The 19,145-nt window shown below is 35.9% G+C and overlaps 1 protein-coding gene across 4 annotated transcripts in view; it reads left to right on the top strand.

The window, feature by feature from the left end:
• Neto (Neuropilin and tolloid-like) overlaps positions 1-19,145 on the top strand; it is an 803,231-nt gene that overhangs the window by 751,309 nt on the left and 32,777 nt on the right. For all 4 annotated transcript variants that reach the window (XM_074171245.1, XM_074171247.1, XM_074171244.1 and 1 more), the window contains one exon: positions 13,346-13,483. In XM_074171245.1, coding sequence (XP_074027346.1) covers positions 13,346-13,483 — 138 coding nt within the window. The remainder of the gene's footprint in view (positions 1-13,345; positions 13,484-19,145) is intronic.

Raw genomic sequence — 19,145 nt, 5'->3', positions numbered from 1 at the left:
TTTCAGAAGCACTTCACTTGTTCAGCGGTTGAAGGATTATCGAAGACTCTAGAAGTTCCCCAAAGATCCGACACAATTAGATAGCGCGCAGGCATCACCTACTGAAGGCTACCCACCAAACCCTCAGGTGATAAATTATTGACATACAGAATCATGTGTCATAAGTGGTCGCAATGAATCAAGAGTCATAGCCATCTGCATTTGTCTGACCATAATTCCTGCATGACTGCCATAAACAGAATCTTGAGAGTCAGGGGTAGGGAACACCATGCGGAGTGGTCTGGATGAAGTGTGCGGAGTTTTAAGAGAAGATTTTGATATTTTATGCGTTTTAATATTTTTAGACAATATTCGCCTCAACTAGAACTGAAATCCTCATATTGAAAATCGTCTCTCTCTGACGGTCGAGGCTTCTCGGCATGTATCAGTCTGAGGGTGGAGAATGAATGGTTCAATAAATTCTGCACATTTTCCACAACGGACTCAATATCCCCCAGAGCATGAGGTAACACCAGTATCTTGTTAATACTGCAGTAGTGCTGTAGGTGGTGAAAACAATCACTCCATGTCGATGGATCAGGGCATGTACGACAGTGTTCCGGGATGGGTGGATGGATAAGGAAGGAGATGTTCTAAAGAATGGTCACCACATCCTAAATTCGACTTCTCTGGATCTTTGAAAGCAAAAGTCAATGAGTTAAAAATTAGCATCTGATATCCTCATAATCTAAGGAAGAAAACCATTATACCACTGTATTCAAACCATTAGTTTTCAATTCGAATATTTGAAGAAATGAATTTTTGTGTTCAGTTTCGGTTTCTTATTCGAAATCAAAAACAAACTTGAAAAGGTATTTTCTGACATTGCTGATCGTTTAAATGTCGAAAATATTGAAGGTAATTGAAATTTTTGACACGTGACATCGTGGTGGGACAGAATTAAATGACGAGGGATTGATTTTTAGGTGGAATTATGTCACTTCGAAAACTGAGGTGGACAGGTTTCACAATTTTTTCAGTTTTGAATTCAAATGACTCATTCAAGATGACTCGTTTTACCTGAAATGTCACCCGTTGGTGAAAGACGCTGATACTTTTTAACGCTCTTTTATTAGCTTCACCTGTATGTATGTATGTATGTTTGCTTGTTTGTAACTCTCAAGCTCGGGATCTGTATTTGACAGAATTATCGACATTATTGCTTGATCTATTCGCAGGCAGATGGCGCTGTAAGTAACCTACTTGATATATCGACATCGCTTTTTTCATAATAATACTACTTCGATGTTCTTTAAAAGCGTGTTTTTAGTTTTTTAAACCATATTCGTTCATAATATATAGTGATCCTTATTCCAGTTCTCCTAATGCAATTCACTAACGAACAAAGATATCAGTAATTTTCATGTTCACTCTGTTGATGATATGATATCATTTTTTTTCAAAACATCATTGGAAATTCCATGTTATTCATATCATGATGACCCCTGGAGGGATAACTTTACAGAACCATCAAATGGGGACTCTCAATTCCATCAATAATCGGTAATATATCAGCATATTTGAATATCAATTCGACAAAGTAAAGGACGAGATAGCAATACAAATACCACTTTTATAAAATACTCTATCAAACGTGATCTACATTTTGTTTAACAAGTAGTAATAAATCATTTTATATAACGTGTGCGCCAGTCATTTAAATTGCAAGTGGATGATGGATGATCGAAGTTCCATTAGGAATATTCAGTGGATACACGAATTCGCTTTGATTTTTCACAGTGAATGGTTTCATGTGACTGAATAAATGCGATACGTCTGAAGGTCTTCCTACGTCCCTTTAACAAATTTTCAATGTCTGTTCAAAACAAGAGACAGACATTGAATTGAACTTGAACTTAACTATACTATAACAATTTTCAATTGAAGGTGATTCATTAGCAACGTCGCACTTGAAGTGAGCAACGGATAATTCTCTTACCAACTCTGCAGACGTACCAAAATAATATTTTTATTTATTTAATTACGTAATTACGTAAAAATCGTTACCTAGTGTCGATGGTAAAACTGATTATATGTTCTTATTATGCCTAATACAGTACTTAAAAAAAACAGAAAAATCTATAAAATAATTATTATGTTTCTTTTATATAGAAAGAGATCTACAAAGTGAAGACATAATTACCTTTATGCTTATGAAGTGTCAGAACCCATTGACTCGTCCGAAGAGTAATCTCCAGTTACACTTGAATCTATTATTATTTGGACGAAAACAGTGTCTACCATCCCGTCCAATCTCCACATTTTCTATTCTTCCTTGATCACATGGGATACAGCATTAGCACAATCTTCTTTCCGTATCCGTTCCATTACGAGTTCTAATAAACGTTGGACATAAGAAATTTTATATGTCACGTCACGAGCTACGTAACTCTTAATTTCAGCCTAGATTAATTATATCGGGTTTAACTCGCAATTGTAAGGAAGAAGTCTCAAAATGGTGATGCCTTCAGCACGAGCTATTGTATCTACGACATGCTGGCGATATCTGTCACGATGCTGTTTAATGACACTCGTAGGCTCGGCCTTAACCATGTCTTCGGAAAATGGAATTCCTTTTTGTCCTAACCAACTCTGCATGTCTGCTTTTCTGGTGGTCATAGTTGGCAGCTGCTACTAATCGGCTGTGATGAGAAGCGTTATCCATTAATATTACCGAATTTGGCTCGACTCGTGAGATAATGGATTCAAACCATCCTTCAAAGCGTTGGGCGTCCATATCTTCGTGATAATCCCCCGTTTTTTGATAAAAAAATTAGTGCAGTATCGTCTAAAAAGCCACTCTTGCTACCTATATGGGCGACAATTAGTCGTTGCCCTTTACCCGTTGGTCTGCGTAACCCTGTTGATAAATCGTCCTCAAATGCTTGACGATAACTAGTTACAGTAGTATCTTACCAGATCTTAGATACTGTGTGACCAGCATTCACCCACGTTTCGTCCAGATAGTAAAATTTTTTGTGAGCAGACAGCATTTCTCTAATAGAGCGAAGGTATCTCCGTTGCCATGAGACTATATCTTCTCTTTCTATTAAGATAGATTTACGGGATCGTTTAGCATATATAAATTTGAAATATTTTTTTATTATTTTCCTTAACTTCTCTTTGCTCATTTTTGTAATGAGATCATTATCCATTACCTTTATCCTAATGAATTCGAGGGTTGGCGCTTTATTCTCAAAAAAAAGGAATGAACGGTATAGTGTACAAAATTTTTCTGGTACTCGCCCAATTCAACTTTTTTTCTACCACGTCAATGTACTTTTGGAGCTTGCACAATCCCAGTCACCTTTTTTTCACGTACAATGCGTTCAATTGTCGACACAGATGTTCCCGTTGAAAATGAACACTGGGCTACAGCTTCCACTGTACGGAGTATATTTTTTAAATTTTCGTACACTCTACAGACAATCTGTTTTTCTTCTAACGACATAAAATTCCGCTTTCTTCGACATTACTTGGACGTGCTACGGCATACATCTTAATACTATAAAAATAATTCAATCATATTATTCAGCTATTTGTCAGTTGTTTACTTACCTCAAAAACTGTTTTGAAGTCAGCATTTTGTTAAAACTCTTTCAAGTACACAGTTTTCCCCAGTAAGAGAAATAGTTCATTAAAAGTCTATGAGGACGTGATACAGTTCAAAAATAGAACGAGATGATAATACCAGTCCCACTGATGAAGCTACCGTGTAGCGAAACGCATCTTGAATACAAAATGTTCAGTGTAAAAATTGTATGATTATTATAATGAAAAAGTTCGACGAGCTATATGGCTCTTTGATATTTCGAACTACTTTTACGATGAGAAAATAACGTTATACCCAAGTTCCTGTGGTTCAGCATGGAGAGTAATCCAGCATGGATTATACGAAGAAGAGAAAAACCAGTTTAGCAAAAGAGATATTGATATCAACATTTTTACACCAACATTGGCAAAGAGGTTGGAGTCATGAATCACAAGAAATGCTTCGCTCAACAGGCTGAGCATCCTGGTAGAAAAAGAACAATAATGGCACCACAATTAGGGAAAGCAATTTTTCAAAATATTGACGTAAATTTTTCCACAAATACCTGAAAATGAACTGCACAGTTTATTGTCAGTCATCGAGTTGTTTGGAAGGTTCTGCATAAAAATTTATTGTATCTAAACCACAAGCAACGGGTACAACCACTGTAACCGCCAAATTTTCCAAAATGATTGGATTTTTGACAGTGGTTCTTAATAAGAGTTGTACAAAATGCCCATTTTCCTAGTGAATTTTCATTCACAGATGAGGAATGCCATCATAAAAGTTTATAACAATCATTTTGAGCCTACAAAAATCCCTATGTTTCAGTTAGAATTCCTGTGATGTATCGTATTCTGCAGTGAAATGAAAGTTAACTTCAACTGTATACTGTGGTCAATTATTGTCGAACCCACTGGAAAGTTCACTGAAAAGTCTTCGATATTTTTCTCATATCGAAGGCTTAGGCGCAGACTTCCTATCTCACAAATGAATTTTTTTTCAGGGCGAAGTAAAAACGTTCCTATTTGCTCGCTACTCCAAATATGCAAGGGAGAAACATTATTTTGACAGATGATTTAACTTAAATGATTATGGTATTCAGCAGATGTTGAGAACTATTTGAGTTTTGAAATAATTTATTAAATAGTATTCTCAGCAGCTATTCGAACTTGACAAATTTCCGGAAAGGAATTTGTGTAAATTTCCTCATATCATTAGAGAAACAAATAAAAAGTGAATCAAAACATAAATTTTGTCGTTTATTGCTGTAGGTGATTGTTACAAGAAAAAAACTGAATAATAACAATAGTAATTAAAGGGTAAATTCCTATAAAAATCATGATAATCCTCTGGCATAATATTCAACAAGTCTTGCAGATCTTGAAACTTTCTTTTTTTTGATTTTACGTTGTTCATTGTGCAAGTTCGGTACCTCTTGAAATTCGATGGCTTCAATCTTCATATTTCTACCTTGCGGAAGCAGCTGCCAATTATCCTGTAGGTGTGTATTATAATGCCCGAAGGTCAGTTGCCTTGGGTTCTCCTTTTTTCTTTCCTTGTCCTACTGACTCATAAGAAAAGATGGAACCGAACGATTTACAAAAGGTGTAATTCAAATACTCCACGTGAAATGGTTCCGGGTGTTTTCAGGCGCTTGCGCAAATTTAAACGTATTCTGCAGATACATATAGACCACCTTGTTTTTGAGTTTTCGTTCAATTTGAGCATGCATGGAATCTGCCTCCATTTGTGTGTGGCCAACCTCAATATACTTTTGCTCAATAGTAATTCCACTGTTGACTGCAATATTTAGTAAACAATTTGCCATCGTAACATTGCGGTTTTGTTAGACACATCCGTCCGCTAGCAAACTCTTGGGCGTTGACTCCACCATCACCTTCATGCCACGAATAGCAGAAACCCTTTTGTGTGTTGAGGTGATGAATACATAGGTTATGAACGCAAAGTTTGGTTTTATAATAAAGACTTGATACATTGCAATGTGGTGCGTCTAACACTGCCTGTAGATCCAAAGTAAAAACATAATCCTCACTGTCCTTGTCCTTCTGTTTTTCGTCGAGTGCTTCATTCTTTTTGTGAAAATGAACTTGATATACATCATCAGCAACATGTCCAAGCTTGTGTCTGCAGCAAAGTTCGCATTGATCCTTTTTTGGCTGGAACAATGAAATATTATTAATATCCATAGTGTTATTGAATGGGAGGACAGAGAGAGGTTTTGTTCCTTTTTTTAAATATTTAGAACGGTACAAATCGTAAAGATACTTTTTCGATGCCCCTTCTGGTAACAGATAAAGTTTGTTTGTAATAGCACTACAATAATATCATTTCATCCTTAGCAACTCGGCAAAAAAATTATTTACTTCCTTTGTTTCATTGGCAAATGGACGTCTTGAAGTCGGTGTATCTATTTTTGATCCTAGCAGTGGCTCAGAGAAATTATGTATATAATTTAAAGGCTAATTAATTTTCTTCTTCCAGTTTTGCACACTCCATTTTCCAATGACCAAAGTGTTGAGGAACATTGTTTGACACACTCTTGATAATATATCATTTTTTTTAATTGTACGCAAATGAGCAGGATCTCCTCGACTTTGAAACTTGTTTTCTATTCCTGAGTCTATTTGGTAGGGATATTTTTACCATAACATCAACGGAAATTTTTTGTCAGCCCACGTCATTTCCCAAAACCGTTGAAATATAGTTCTTCTATCATCTTCAGTGAAATCTGTGCACTGTAAAATGCTTTTCTATTTTCGATGACATTTGCACCGGGCTGTCATTATTCGTCTCTCCTTTAATATACGCTTCATCCATGTATCTGTATCACACGATTTTTTTTTTACCCGTATAGCTTTGTCCTTTTTCGCGATTCATTTGATTTTTTGTGCGTTCCTAGTGTTTTCGATCTACCTGGCAACGCTTTCGCCTCTTGACAGCTCGTGGAGCTTGATTTTCTTCTTCATCTGGATATGGTACTAGAGTTAATAAATCTCTTCGTTTCTTTGAAGGTGGTTTACAATGTTTTGTGGTGTGTTTCCTCAGTTCGGTACACATCAACACAGTACAGCACATCGAATCAACAACATAAGTCCTTCCATCATTTTCACATTGGAGAAGAAAGTCCACAACGAATCGCCTTTCTTAGACGTATTGGTGAAGAGGACCGACACTGAATAGGAAACATCTGTATATCGACAACCCACTTACACAGGACAGTATTTGAACTAGAAATTCAACCACCATCAATAGTCTAAGAGATGAATCATCCAGACTCTACTAGACCGACCTTCCGGGCTCTGTAATGCAAAGAAAGGTCTCGAAAAGGAAATAGGTATCATAAACAATGACCCTCAACGGAATAGTTACTCCAGAGTGATGGTAGAACAGGCTTTAGCTAAAAGACAGAAAGAGCTCCACAAGGAAGAGAAGCCCCCACAACCAGCACTTGTACTTCCCTACATCAGAGGATTATCGGAAAGGATAAGAAGGATTGGGTCCAAGTATAACACCAGGACCTGCTTTAGATCTGGGAACACTATCCGTAGCAGCTTCACAAAGAGCAGACCACCAAACGCGGACTGCGTAAAACGATCAACTCCCGCCAAACGGAAAAGGGGATAGGTGAAAGCACTCGAATGACCTATAAATAGTTAGATCTCGGAGAAATAAGTCCAGTAATGTCTGAGGACTTCAAGTCGCCAACATCCCCTCAGTCATGAACCCATTTGTCCTTCTTCGACAAAAACCAGCTGAAAGGGTGAGGGAGCTGTGGGCTCCAACCTGATTGAATTGAAGACGCTTGGTCGAGTAAATAAGTCCAATTTTCACCCGATGACGATTGTGGATACTAGGGGCAGGCAAAAAGTATATGCTTTGCGGTTTCATCATTTTTCAGACAGAGGCGACATACACTGTCTTCCGACAGTCCAAGTCTCTGCATGTGATGATTCAAATGACAGTGAACCTATAAGAAGGCCTGTTAGACATCGTAGTTCATCCCTACTGTAGTCCAACAACTGTTTGGAATCAAGCTTCGAAGGGTGAATAAACGCCTTGGAGTGAGCCAATCGTAGAAGATTCTGCCAGAAGTCTATGACTCTTCTTGTTATCCAGGTGTTCAGTGTTTGTTTGGCAAAGCCTAAAGCGATGCTACTTGCTATCCAGGTGTTCAGTGTTTGTTTGGCAAAGCCTAAAGCGATGCCAATGACATGTTCTGATCCGATAATGCTGCTTGCAGCACCCTTCTTTGCAAGAGAGTCAGCAGCTTCGTTGCCTTCCAGGCCAATATAGCCAGGAATCCAGACCAGAGACAATCTGTTTAGTCTTCCTATCGAGGGGAGTCTTTTTTGGCAGTTTGCTACCAATTCAGACGTTGCTCAGCGGGAGCCAAGAGCTTCCAACGCCGCTTGACAGTCCGAGAATATTTTTACTGATTTGTGAGTGAGGTTGCATTTATCCAATCTCTCCACACACAATTCAATAGCGTAAATTTTCGCTTGAAATACAGTCGCATAATTGTGGATACTAACAATGGAAACGTCGTGACGTAACTTGGTTTGGAATCTTTCAATTTTAATTTTTTGTTAATAATATTTTCAGTTTTTAATTCTCAGCTTATATCAATATTTAAATTTTTCATTTTTTTGGTTGTTGCTTGTATGCTATTTCCTTGTAATTTCAGTTTTGTGTTAATTAAAATTGTTATTTTCTCGGTTAATCTTTTTGATTTTTTGATTTTTTCAGGGATTTCAAATCAATTTATATTATATTAGACAATGAAAGTCCGAACTGATGAAATAAAGTCTCTTCGTGTAGCAGTCACATTATCATTCAATTATCTTGAAGTATCTTCATTTGAAGTATCTCCATTTAAGGTACTTAAACCAGATCCAGACCAAAGGTCCAAAGAAATTCAAAGGTCAAATCGGTGAGTTCTGGACAATCTCGAAAACTTGGCAGCAGTTGATTAATACCACTTCGTTTTCCGAAACTTATTTTCCTGATGAGTTGTATCACTCTAAGTTTCCGTTATAACTTCATTACATACATATGCTAGTCGGCAAAAACTGTGGGAAGACCATGTATGGAGTCCGGATCGTTCAGCTGAGAAATTAAAATATCATTTTTTCCTGCCCTATTTCTGAATTGCATTGTAGTGCTAGTGCAACTATCTTTTTGAACACGACATCTGAAAAAAAATCGCATTGGATCCATTAAATTGAAGCTTTAATCAGAAGAAAACAAATCGTTTTTTACTTATAAAAGAAAATATTGAAATCCACAAAATAATCAATAATAGCAACTGAATTTCAAAATAGTTTTAATTACAACGCTATAAACAGAAAATCTCCTATGTTCTTTATCGGTGATTTTCAAAGCACCAAAGTACTTTTCAAGTCCATGCCGCGCCAATAATGAATAGATTGTTAACCTACTTAAAATATTATCCACCGTAACAAAAATAGATATTATGATTAGTTTTACTCACCTTTATGACGTTTCCATATTGTTCAACAATTTCAAATTACCCAAATTTCAGCAAATGGCATAAGTTCTAACTTGTACCTCGTACAGCTACCAAACTCATACTAAAATGACAAGTTAGGATTTGGGCGATCTGCGTATGTCTTGTTTGAGTCAGGGCTTAGCGGTTTTTCGTGCAAGTGATTTTGAAAACTCATTAAAATGATTTTTGGTAAAATTGGGAGTTAGGAGGTCTGCGAACTAAGTCATCGATATACGACTTTGATATATTTTAACGAAATGAGGGAATTGTTATCTGAAAAATTCTTTAAGATAACAGTTTTCAAGATAAACTCGATCTCAAATCACCAAAAAAGTCTGTTCATCTGTCACATGAATTTCGATTATTTGTATAAAATCACGTCCTGCTCACTTCCCAGTTCTATTCTATACTTTCATGAAGGAACAGTGAAATACATTTCTGAAAACGTTTATCTGAAAAACGATGCCAATAATCGACAAACGTTGTAGAAAGCAATATTTATCGAAAAGAGAGTACGACAAAAGCAAATAACTGCCAAAGACGCAGTCTCAGCAATTCCAGTAGTGCCTGATTTGCATTCATAAAATGAATATAAGTATATCATAACAATTGAGTGAAATGTTCTTTTCAGTTCTGAGTATGCTACGAATACTGTTCGAAACCTGAATGCACTCCAACAAATGTCTCACGAAATTTCAAAAATAGAATTGAAATGACCATGTGATTTATTGCAAATATATTGACGGAAAAATAATGTAAGTTGAACGCGAGATTCTCTATTTACACAACTCTCTAGACAATCATTTGTTTTAGAAGTGGCAAATATTAATCTTTTCACATATAGTCAGTAGGCATACTTGAAGACTGACTATAAATCATATCATCTAAAGGAACAATTCCTTCACGCCAGTCTCAACTTCCTACAATGTAGGTTAATGGACTGACACACATCAAAAAACAACTGCGATAGTTGTATCGCCAACAGCATATGCAGGAATAACTTCAGAAGAATCCTGCACTGACACCTGTCGGATATTATCCAACGGCCTTCATGTTATTAGCCAGGGGATTAGTTGTCTTTTGATGGGTGTCAGGGTGTCAGTCCATTAACCTATAGTGTATCAACCTATAGTGCATTAACCTACAGACTGCTCTGAACGAATTGTTCTATTAGATGATTTGATTTATAGCCAGTCTTCAAGTAAGTCCATTGACTATATGTGAAAAGTTTTTTTTTATTTAAAAAATAACCGCATCAACCGCGAAGGGTTATTAGCGGAGGAACAATTAGGTATAATTATATTTATATATTGTAATATATGAATAGATTTCAAAAAGGTTACTAAAGAGTTCAAGTTCACCACGTCTAGGGCAGAATTGAGATCACTGGGAAGTCTTGCTTCTTGTCTTCCATATTCAAAAACTGGGCACTCCAGGATAATGTGTTTCACACTATTGATCACACCACAAATATCACACTTCGCAGCATCTTCTTCTTCATAAGGTGTTGATGTGTCTTTTCTTTCCTTATACGAGGAATTGGACAAACTTCGAATATACGGTTGATTACCTCGTTCACAGGCAGATGGAGCGATGACAAACCTGTTGTTTGTTGTCCACCTCAACCTAGATCGAAGAATGATACTCTTAAGGAATTTGATTTTCAATTATCGAAACTGATCGACTTCATGTTACCTTGCTCTGACGAGTGGCCAAACAGCCCAAAATTGAAGAATCCTGCACTGATACCTGTTGGATATAATCCAACGCCCTTCGTGGTATTAGCCAGGAGAGTAGTTGTTTTTTTATGGGTGTCAGTCTATTAACCTACAGTGTAGGGAGTTCAGACTGGCCTGAAAGAATTTTTCCATTATATGATTTGACAAAAATTAAACTTCTATCGAATGTGACGGAAATCAAAATACTAAATATTTCTTCAATTTGAATATTCGCTAGCTTTCGAAATGTTAAGTTGTTACAAACATCGTGGTCAATGAATAATTAATAACATTACCAGATGAAACACAAAATATGTATTCATAACGTGACGGATGAGTTGAATCTACCCATATCACGATGGCAGTACGTAATGATAATCATACGCTATTTCAGAGATAGAAATTTTGGTTGAATTGAAGGGCTGTATTTTCAGAAGATACTAATTTTTGGAAAAGAAGTGTTTTGGCTTTCTCCTTCTTCATATATATACAAAAAAGTAGAAAACTTCTGAAAGAAGAGAAAAAGCAATTGATTTCAAATTAAACTGTTCACGTATATGTCATTCATGCATAGAAAAAAAGCTCTCTAAGAACAACCACTTTCAAAGTATTTATCATATGCATCTGAATATTCATATGAGAAAATAACATATAATTTTCCAATATAAACTTAGAAAATATTTTCCATATACATACGAGACACGTCACAAGAGAGAATACCACAAAAAATCCAGCTAAAGTCTTTCAATTGTAATTTTGTCTACGTGAAAATATAAAGAAATCGTGACATTCTTGAATTTCACAGCATGATGAAATAATCGATAATTCATGATACGGCAAAACGACAAACAGCCACAGTTCGTGGCGCATTTCTGATATGTACCGCTCTTTGTGGAATCAAATGTGCCAAGTCACTTGAACACTTCCCGTGAGAGTATAAATAAAGAAGAGACAAATCTCCAACCCTTCTTTGATGTTCCAGACTCTCAAAATTGCAAGCGATGGAATCCAGCAGCTTCAGGGTATGCTTAGGGGCGGAGCTCCATATAGAAAAACAATACCCTGGAGAAGCTTTATGAAGCATCAAAAGTTGCTGTGGCGTGTACAGTTTTCTGGTTCGAAACAGTGTTCCAACCTTTTGGGAAGCAGCCATTGCAATTCCAGCAATGTGATTTTTCTAGGACATATTGGTGTCTATTTCAACTCCCAACAAACCTATCGGAGCAGAAAGTGGAATTTTCTGTCCTATCTGGTTGGGCAACATTTGGAGAAAACCATGCCTGGGTTTTTGTGGCATTAAATTGAACCTGGTTACTTCCAATCCAATTCGAAATCACCTCTAGATCCTCATTAAGATATGTAACCTTCTGCTGCCAGTGAAGATGTGAATCCGCAGCCAATATCCTGGAATCCAAATGGAATGACGAGACAAGTGTACTGTCGTCAGCATAGCAATATATTGAGTTCTTGGTTTTTTTACAGTGAGTCGTTGATATACAATTAAAAGAGGGTTGGAGGCAATGTGGATTCCTGGGAAACACCAGCGTTGATGGTAAAAGTATTCGTGAGATATCCATCGACGGTCACTTGCAGGAAACGTTTTTTCAAGACGCTGGAGAGCCATACACAAAAATGATAACAAGCCATAGTATCGAAGTTTTGCCAGAAAACCCATATACCACACACGAGATCAAAGTATCAAAGTATCAAGCGCAACAGCTCTCTACTCTTCATTTCTATCGATTGCATTATTCAAAATATGGGTGATATACGATAGAAGGTGTTGATCTTTGTTTCCGAAAGCCATATTGATGATCGCTCAAGATGTTGAAGCCTTCCAAATATCTAAGGATATGTTGGTTTACGGCTTTCTTCATGATTTTTGATATCACTGATGGCATAGCGACTGCTCTGTAGTCTGTAAGTCTATATTGTGAATTTCAACACAGCGTTTTCCAGGTGGATAGTCTTTCGTCAAACTCTCTTTTTTCCTTCCAAATAATGAAAGTAAACAAACGAACATTATTGTAACATCAAAATAACAAGATAGTTTTAATTTATATTGATAAACAGAACTAGTTTCGTATTATTTTAGCATTGCCAAGTTCAAAATAGATATTAGTGACGCAACCAACTTTGAAGGTGGAACCGAAACTTCAGGTTCCTTCTGCACACTCAAACTGATGCGCTTTTCACGACTCGCATTTCACCAGACAAGTTTTCATCAGTTGCAGTTCTGGTGTATAGAAGTACTTATTGTTCGTTTTGGAGCCAATCACTTTGTCGCAAATTTACTCTGAAATATATCAGCAAACTTCAGTTTCTGGTAAATTGTCATCAAAATAGCATTACAAAAATTTCTCAAATGATATTTCTTAATCATAAGTGGGTAAAAAGTCATCAATGAATATAACTAATTCATACACTTCATGCTAGACCGATGTCTATTCTCTTCTTGCCATGAATATCGAAATATTGACTGGTACTTCATGAAAATAATTGAAATTTTCATTTTTTTTCCAGAATTCTCAGTCCAATACATGGTCTGGAGATCATATCATCATAATTATGGTCATTTTTTCCTTAATCCTGACTGGAATGTGTATGACGTTTGTTTACAATTGTGTTACCAAGATAATAAAGGACCATCGAACAATTCAGGTGAGTCGTTATGATATTGCTGTCCACTTCATACTTATATTGTGACGTATTCAAAAAATGCCGCATTGTGAGATTTTCATTGAACAGTTTCAGAAAAACGTTTTTTAAAACTATTTACTGAAAACCCCACAATGAAATGTTTTTTGAATAGTTAGTTATAGATTTTCAACAAGTATCGGCCAATTCCATCATATACCAATATTGTGATTCGGAAATGTACGGAAGCGCAGAAGGGCCACATATTTTTATTATTTGTTTCTTGGAAATTACGACTTTTAATCTCGAAATTTCGACTTTTATCTCGAAATTTTGACTTTAATCTCGAAATTTCGACTTTAAACTCGAAATTTCGACTTTAAACTCGAAATTTCGACTTTAATCTCGAAATTTCGACTTTAAACTCGAAATTTCGACTTTAATCTCGAAATTTCGACTTTAAACTCGAAATTTCGACTTTAATCTCGAAATTTCGACTTTAATCTCGAAATTTTGACTTTAATCTCGAAATTTCGACTTTAAACTCGTAATTCCGAAATTACGACTTCAAACTCGAAATGTCGACTTTTTTTTCTGTATTGCGATGGTGAACCACCCAATAAATTTCACTAGTTCGGACTTCCATTGTCTACTATATAAAATGATTTGAAATCCCTGAAACAAGTAAAAAAGAATAATTAAAAAAGAATAGTTGAAAATAACAATTATATTAAGCAACAATAAACCTGAAATGAAATGATAGTGAAATAACCTACAAGTAAAAATATAATAATTGAATAAATAAAAATCAAAGGAATGAAAAAAGGAAATAATAAAAAATAAAAAAGTGTAGAGATTCCAAGTCACGTTAGTTCACGACGTTTCAATTGTTGGTATCTACAATCGTCTTCGGGTGATGACTGAACTGATTCCTCCGAGAGATGACTATTTTATAGGTCGTTGAAATACTTTCACTTTCTCTACTTTCCATTTTCCGCTTCACTGATTCCGTGAGAGATGACCGTTTTGGCGGGAGTTGGTCATTTCAACGACCTATAAAATAGTCATCTCTCGGAGGAATCAGTCCAGTCATCACCCGAAGACGATTGTAGATACCAACAATCGAAACGTCGTGAACTAACGTGACTTGGAATCTCTACACTTTTTTATTTTTTATTATTTCCTTTTTTCATTCCTTTAATTTTTATTTATTCAATTATTATATTTTTACTTGTAGGTTATTTCACTATCATTTCATTTCAGGTTTATTGTTGCTTAATATAATTGTTATTTTCAACTATTCTTTTTTAAATATTCTTTTTTACTTGTTTCAGGGATTTCAAATCATTTTATATAGTAGACAATGGAAGTCCGAACTAGTGAAATTTATTGGGTGGTTCACCATCGCAATACAGAAAAAAAAGTCGACATTTCGAGTTTGAAGTCGTAATTTCGGAATTACGAGTTTAAAGTCGAAATTTCGAGATTAAAGTCGAAATTTCGAGTTTAAAGTCGATATTTCGAGTTTAAAGTCGAAATTTCGAGTTTAAAGTCGAAATTTCGAGTTTAAAGTCGAAATTCCGAGACTAAAGTCGAAATTTCGAGATTAAAGTCGAAATTTCGAGATAAAAGTCGAAATTTCGAGATTAAAGTCGAAATTTCGAGATAAAAGTCGAAATTTCGAGATTGAAAGTCGTAATTTCCAAGAAACAAATAATAAAAATATGTGACCCTTCTGCGCTTCCGTAGAAATGAATCCGATTTCGAAATAATTTCGTGAGAGGAAAAAGAAAGAATTTCATCAACATGTAACTAATTATCAACTCAGAATGTTCATTCACTTGAACCTTAAATTATGCAAGAAATGTGGTCATCACTAGCGAAAAACAGCAATGTTATCATCATGGATAGTAGAGATATACAGGGGTGCGCAAAAGTTCGAAATAAAATCAATATCTTTTTATCCAGTATTTTGGGAAAAAAAAATTCTGAAACACGTCAGTTGATTTCACGTTTTACGCATTTTTTTGGCAATAAAATGTTTTTTTTTCTCAACCCCTTAGCTGCAACCCTCCCCAACTTTTTTTTCAAATGCAAACCTATGTCGTGTATGGGCTCATTGAAAAGCTCGTAAAAAATGAATTCTGACCATCCCTTTTTTTGTGGTCACAACCAAATGAGAAAAAACTCTTTTGAAAAGTTACAAATACCTAACTTAGTGCTATTTACGAGTGAATTAACGTAACAGATGCAGAAATTGGCTTCCACCCTATACTTGGCAGGCTCCTAGGCGATGGTAAAACCCGTTTACGGAATTCCGAATGGCCTCAGCCGGTATGTTGTGTGACTCCACTCTAATTCTACTTTTTAGATCTTCAATATTAGCCGAGCTATTTTGATAAACCTTGTCTTTCATATATCTTCCATAAAAATAATCTAATGACGTTGAGTCTGGGGATATTGGCGGCCATTCAATTGTACCACGTCTTCCAATCAAATATGTCTTCGAGATATTCTCTGACATTGATACCAAAATGTGGGGGAGCGCCGTCCTGTTGGAACCAAAGTGTTTCAGTGGGGATATGGGAAACATAACAGCTAAAGCAGCGACTTATTCTAAGCGTAAAAAGTCTAAGTAGCCTGCAGCTGTAAGGTTTCCCTCAAAAAAGTATGGCCCTAAAATTCTATTGTTGATGATGCCTGCCCATACATTTACTTTCTGAGGACGCTGCGTACGAGCTTCGCATATCCAGTGTGGGTTTTCCTGACTCCAGAATCGATAGTTGTGCCTGTTAACTACTACATGTAAAAGATTATGTTGAGTGGAAACCCATTATTCTCGTCACATCGTCTCATTATTTCCTAACAAAATTGCAAACGCCTGTCATAGTCATGTTCCAAGAGTTCTTGGACAAGACATACCTTATATGGGTGGTATTTTTCTGTTTTCAAAAACCTCCCAATCGTACGTCTAGACGCAGGATTGTTTTGGGCTAATGAAACCGTTGGCAGATGTGGATCTTCCTGCAGAGATACGGCAATGTCCAATTTTTTATCTTCGTCTAAAACATGTGGCCAGTCACTTCTGGGCAAGTCCTTCACTGTACCATGTTCTTCAAATTTGTGTAAGATCTTACTCACAGTAGCCTGAGAAGTGTGATTTTCCGGATATTTTGCATTAAATAAAGTACACACCTCACTTTGACTCCACATTCTATCCCCACATCCGAACAATATCAGGATTTCGATACGCTGCCTCTCTGACAATACCATTTTTGTTCAGCAAATTAAAAAATAACACTTTGAAGTTACCTAAACAATAAACTAAACATACATATTTTCAATTTCACCCAGAAATGCCACAATTTTAACACTGAGTCAAGAAAATACTAGTTTTTATCAGGGCATTCATTTTGGTACAAAAAATGCAACAACCTTTTTCTCTTTTTGAGGTACACTGGTCAACAATTGCTTGAGATGGAACTAATTTTATGTGTAAGTTTTTGGAGAGAAAATAAAATCCACAGAATGTTGATGCTACATTACGTTATCATTTTTACACATAAATCAATAAAATGTGTTGTGGTGCCTGGCCCGGTTGGTCTGTTCTTAAAATTCGTAAACTTTTAGAAAGTAGGTACTGGTGATCCTTAGCAATTTTTGAGCAATGTACATCATCACGTTGTTTTTTGCAACGTTAATTCACTCGTAGATAGCACTAAGTAGGTATTTCTAACCGTTTTGGTTTCAAAAGAGTTTTTTTTCATTTTGTGGTAACTGCATGAGTTGAAAAAAAATAAAGGGTATGATCAGATTTCATTTTTCACGAGCTTTTCAATGAGCCCATACACGACATAGGTTCACATTGGAAAAAAAAAGTTGGGGAGGATTACAAGGGGTTGAAAAAAAGTATTTCATTTTATTGCCAAAAAATGCGAACAACGTGAAATCAACTGACGTGTTCCAGCGTTTTTTTTTCTAAAATACTGATTAAGAAGATATTAATTTTATTCCGGACTTTTGCGCACCCCTGTATGTAATACTTTCGAAATATTTTTCATTTTCTACTCCATGTTTTTGTTATGCATATATTTACTTTTTGTATCCAAGACCTCAAAAATGTCACATCTATCTTCGAGAAACGGAACAAATGTCGCCGTTTAACATCAAAATCCAAACTTATGCTTATAGATAGGAAAACATAATTTTTTGTGATTTTTACTATCATTCTTTTAACAAAATAAAATTAATAAACCACCACCTAAAACGCAATGGAATAATCTGTTTCTCAGCTCCGGAATATTAACCTGAGCGTAAGTTATTAGCTAGGGTTACGTTGATATTATGTTAGTGGGGTTTTATTTACTCAAAACATTAGGGGATGCGGCAAAATGATTAACTATTTTAGCTTAGAGAGCAGTTGGTAATGTTGATTTATTCAAGTGAAATGTCATACAAAATTCAAAACCGACCAGATTATATTGATAATCGACAACAAAAATTCAACGAAAGAGTTGAACCGTGTATTAAACTTTGTTGTAATCAATGTTTCAGATTCATTATGAAACCATAGTTTTGAAAACCAGTATTGTCTGTCATATGCAAGTGTTACACATCTTGTGATTTCAATTTTCAAGTCACATCACTCTATCTGGCTACCGAACAGATGGAGTTGTGAAAGAGCGTCATCTGCTCCTGATTTTCCACAAATTAAACATTGGTCGGCGGATTCAACCCCTCAATTATTTTCACTCTGGCAAAAAAATTGTCTGGCCCCATTGGTCCGGTCAACTCACATTTGTACACTTACTTGTTGTAAAGTAGTCAAGTGGTTATGAATTACCGTCAAAATACAATCAACACAATAGGTTTACTAAGATTTACAGACACCAACAATTTTGAAAAACGTCCACCATTCTTTGGAGGATATCAGCTATCTTCCAGACGATGATCATGTCATCATTTTGAGCTTGCATATTCACTGTAGAGAACATCAAGCAGAGGGGATATTAGCCTGCCCTGAGATCATCCGCTGATGACCTTAAACCTAACGGCCGCATCTTAAAGTGTCATAGTTGCAATTTTGTTCACCAGTAGTGTCATATACTACGCCAGTAGTGTCACTTACTACGTCAGTAGTATCATATGTTACGCAGATATCTCAATAGTTAATTATCAACGTTTAAAATTTCAAAACCTAGGAATAATTCTCTTTTGATTTTTTCATATGAAGAATGGTCATTACATATTCTCAAATCAGCAACATATTATTGTTTTGTTTCTCTCTAACGATGAAGAATTGATGTTGAGTTGAATCATGATGAATCTGAAGTGAGTGGGTTTATTCGGCCCTCTACTGAAACCTGCAAGGGTTCATTGCGATTCACACATTCACAAAAGAGACCAAATGTGGCCAAAAAGTGAAATATCTTCCAGTTCAAATCGCAATAGTAGAAATCTGCCAAACTCTGAAAACCCTATTCGAACCATAGCGGAGTAGACGCATAGTATGTGTTCTACTGTTTCATCATTTTCTGAACGAAGACGACACGCACTCTCTGCCGTGAGTCCAAGTTTCTGCACATTGACAACATAGTTCACCACTACTATAGTATAACAATTGTTTGTTGTTTGATAACATACTGCGAAGGATCTATAAATGCTTTGGAATGGACCAATCCTGGTA

This window comes from Leptinotarsa decemlineata, unplaced genomic scaffold, assembly GCF_025532065.1.
Source record: "Leptinotarsa decemlineata unplaced genomic scaffold, Ldec_3_MD MMD2_tig00000010_RagTag_RagTag, whole genome shotgun sequence".
In the NCBI taxonomy this organism is placed as follows: domain Eukaryota; kingdom Metazoa; phylum Arthropoda; class Insecta; order Coleoptera; family Chrysomelidae; genus Leptinotarsa; species Leptinotarsa decemlineata.
This window is presented reverse-complemented; position numbering and strand designations above follow the sequence as displayed.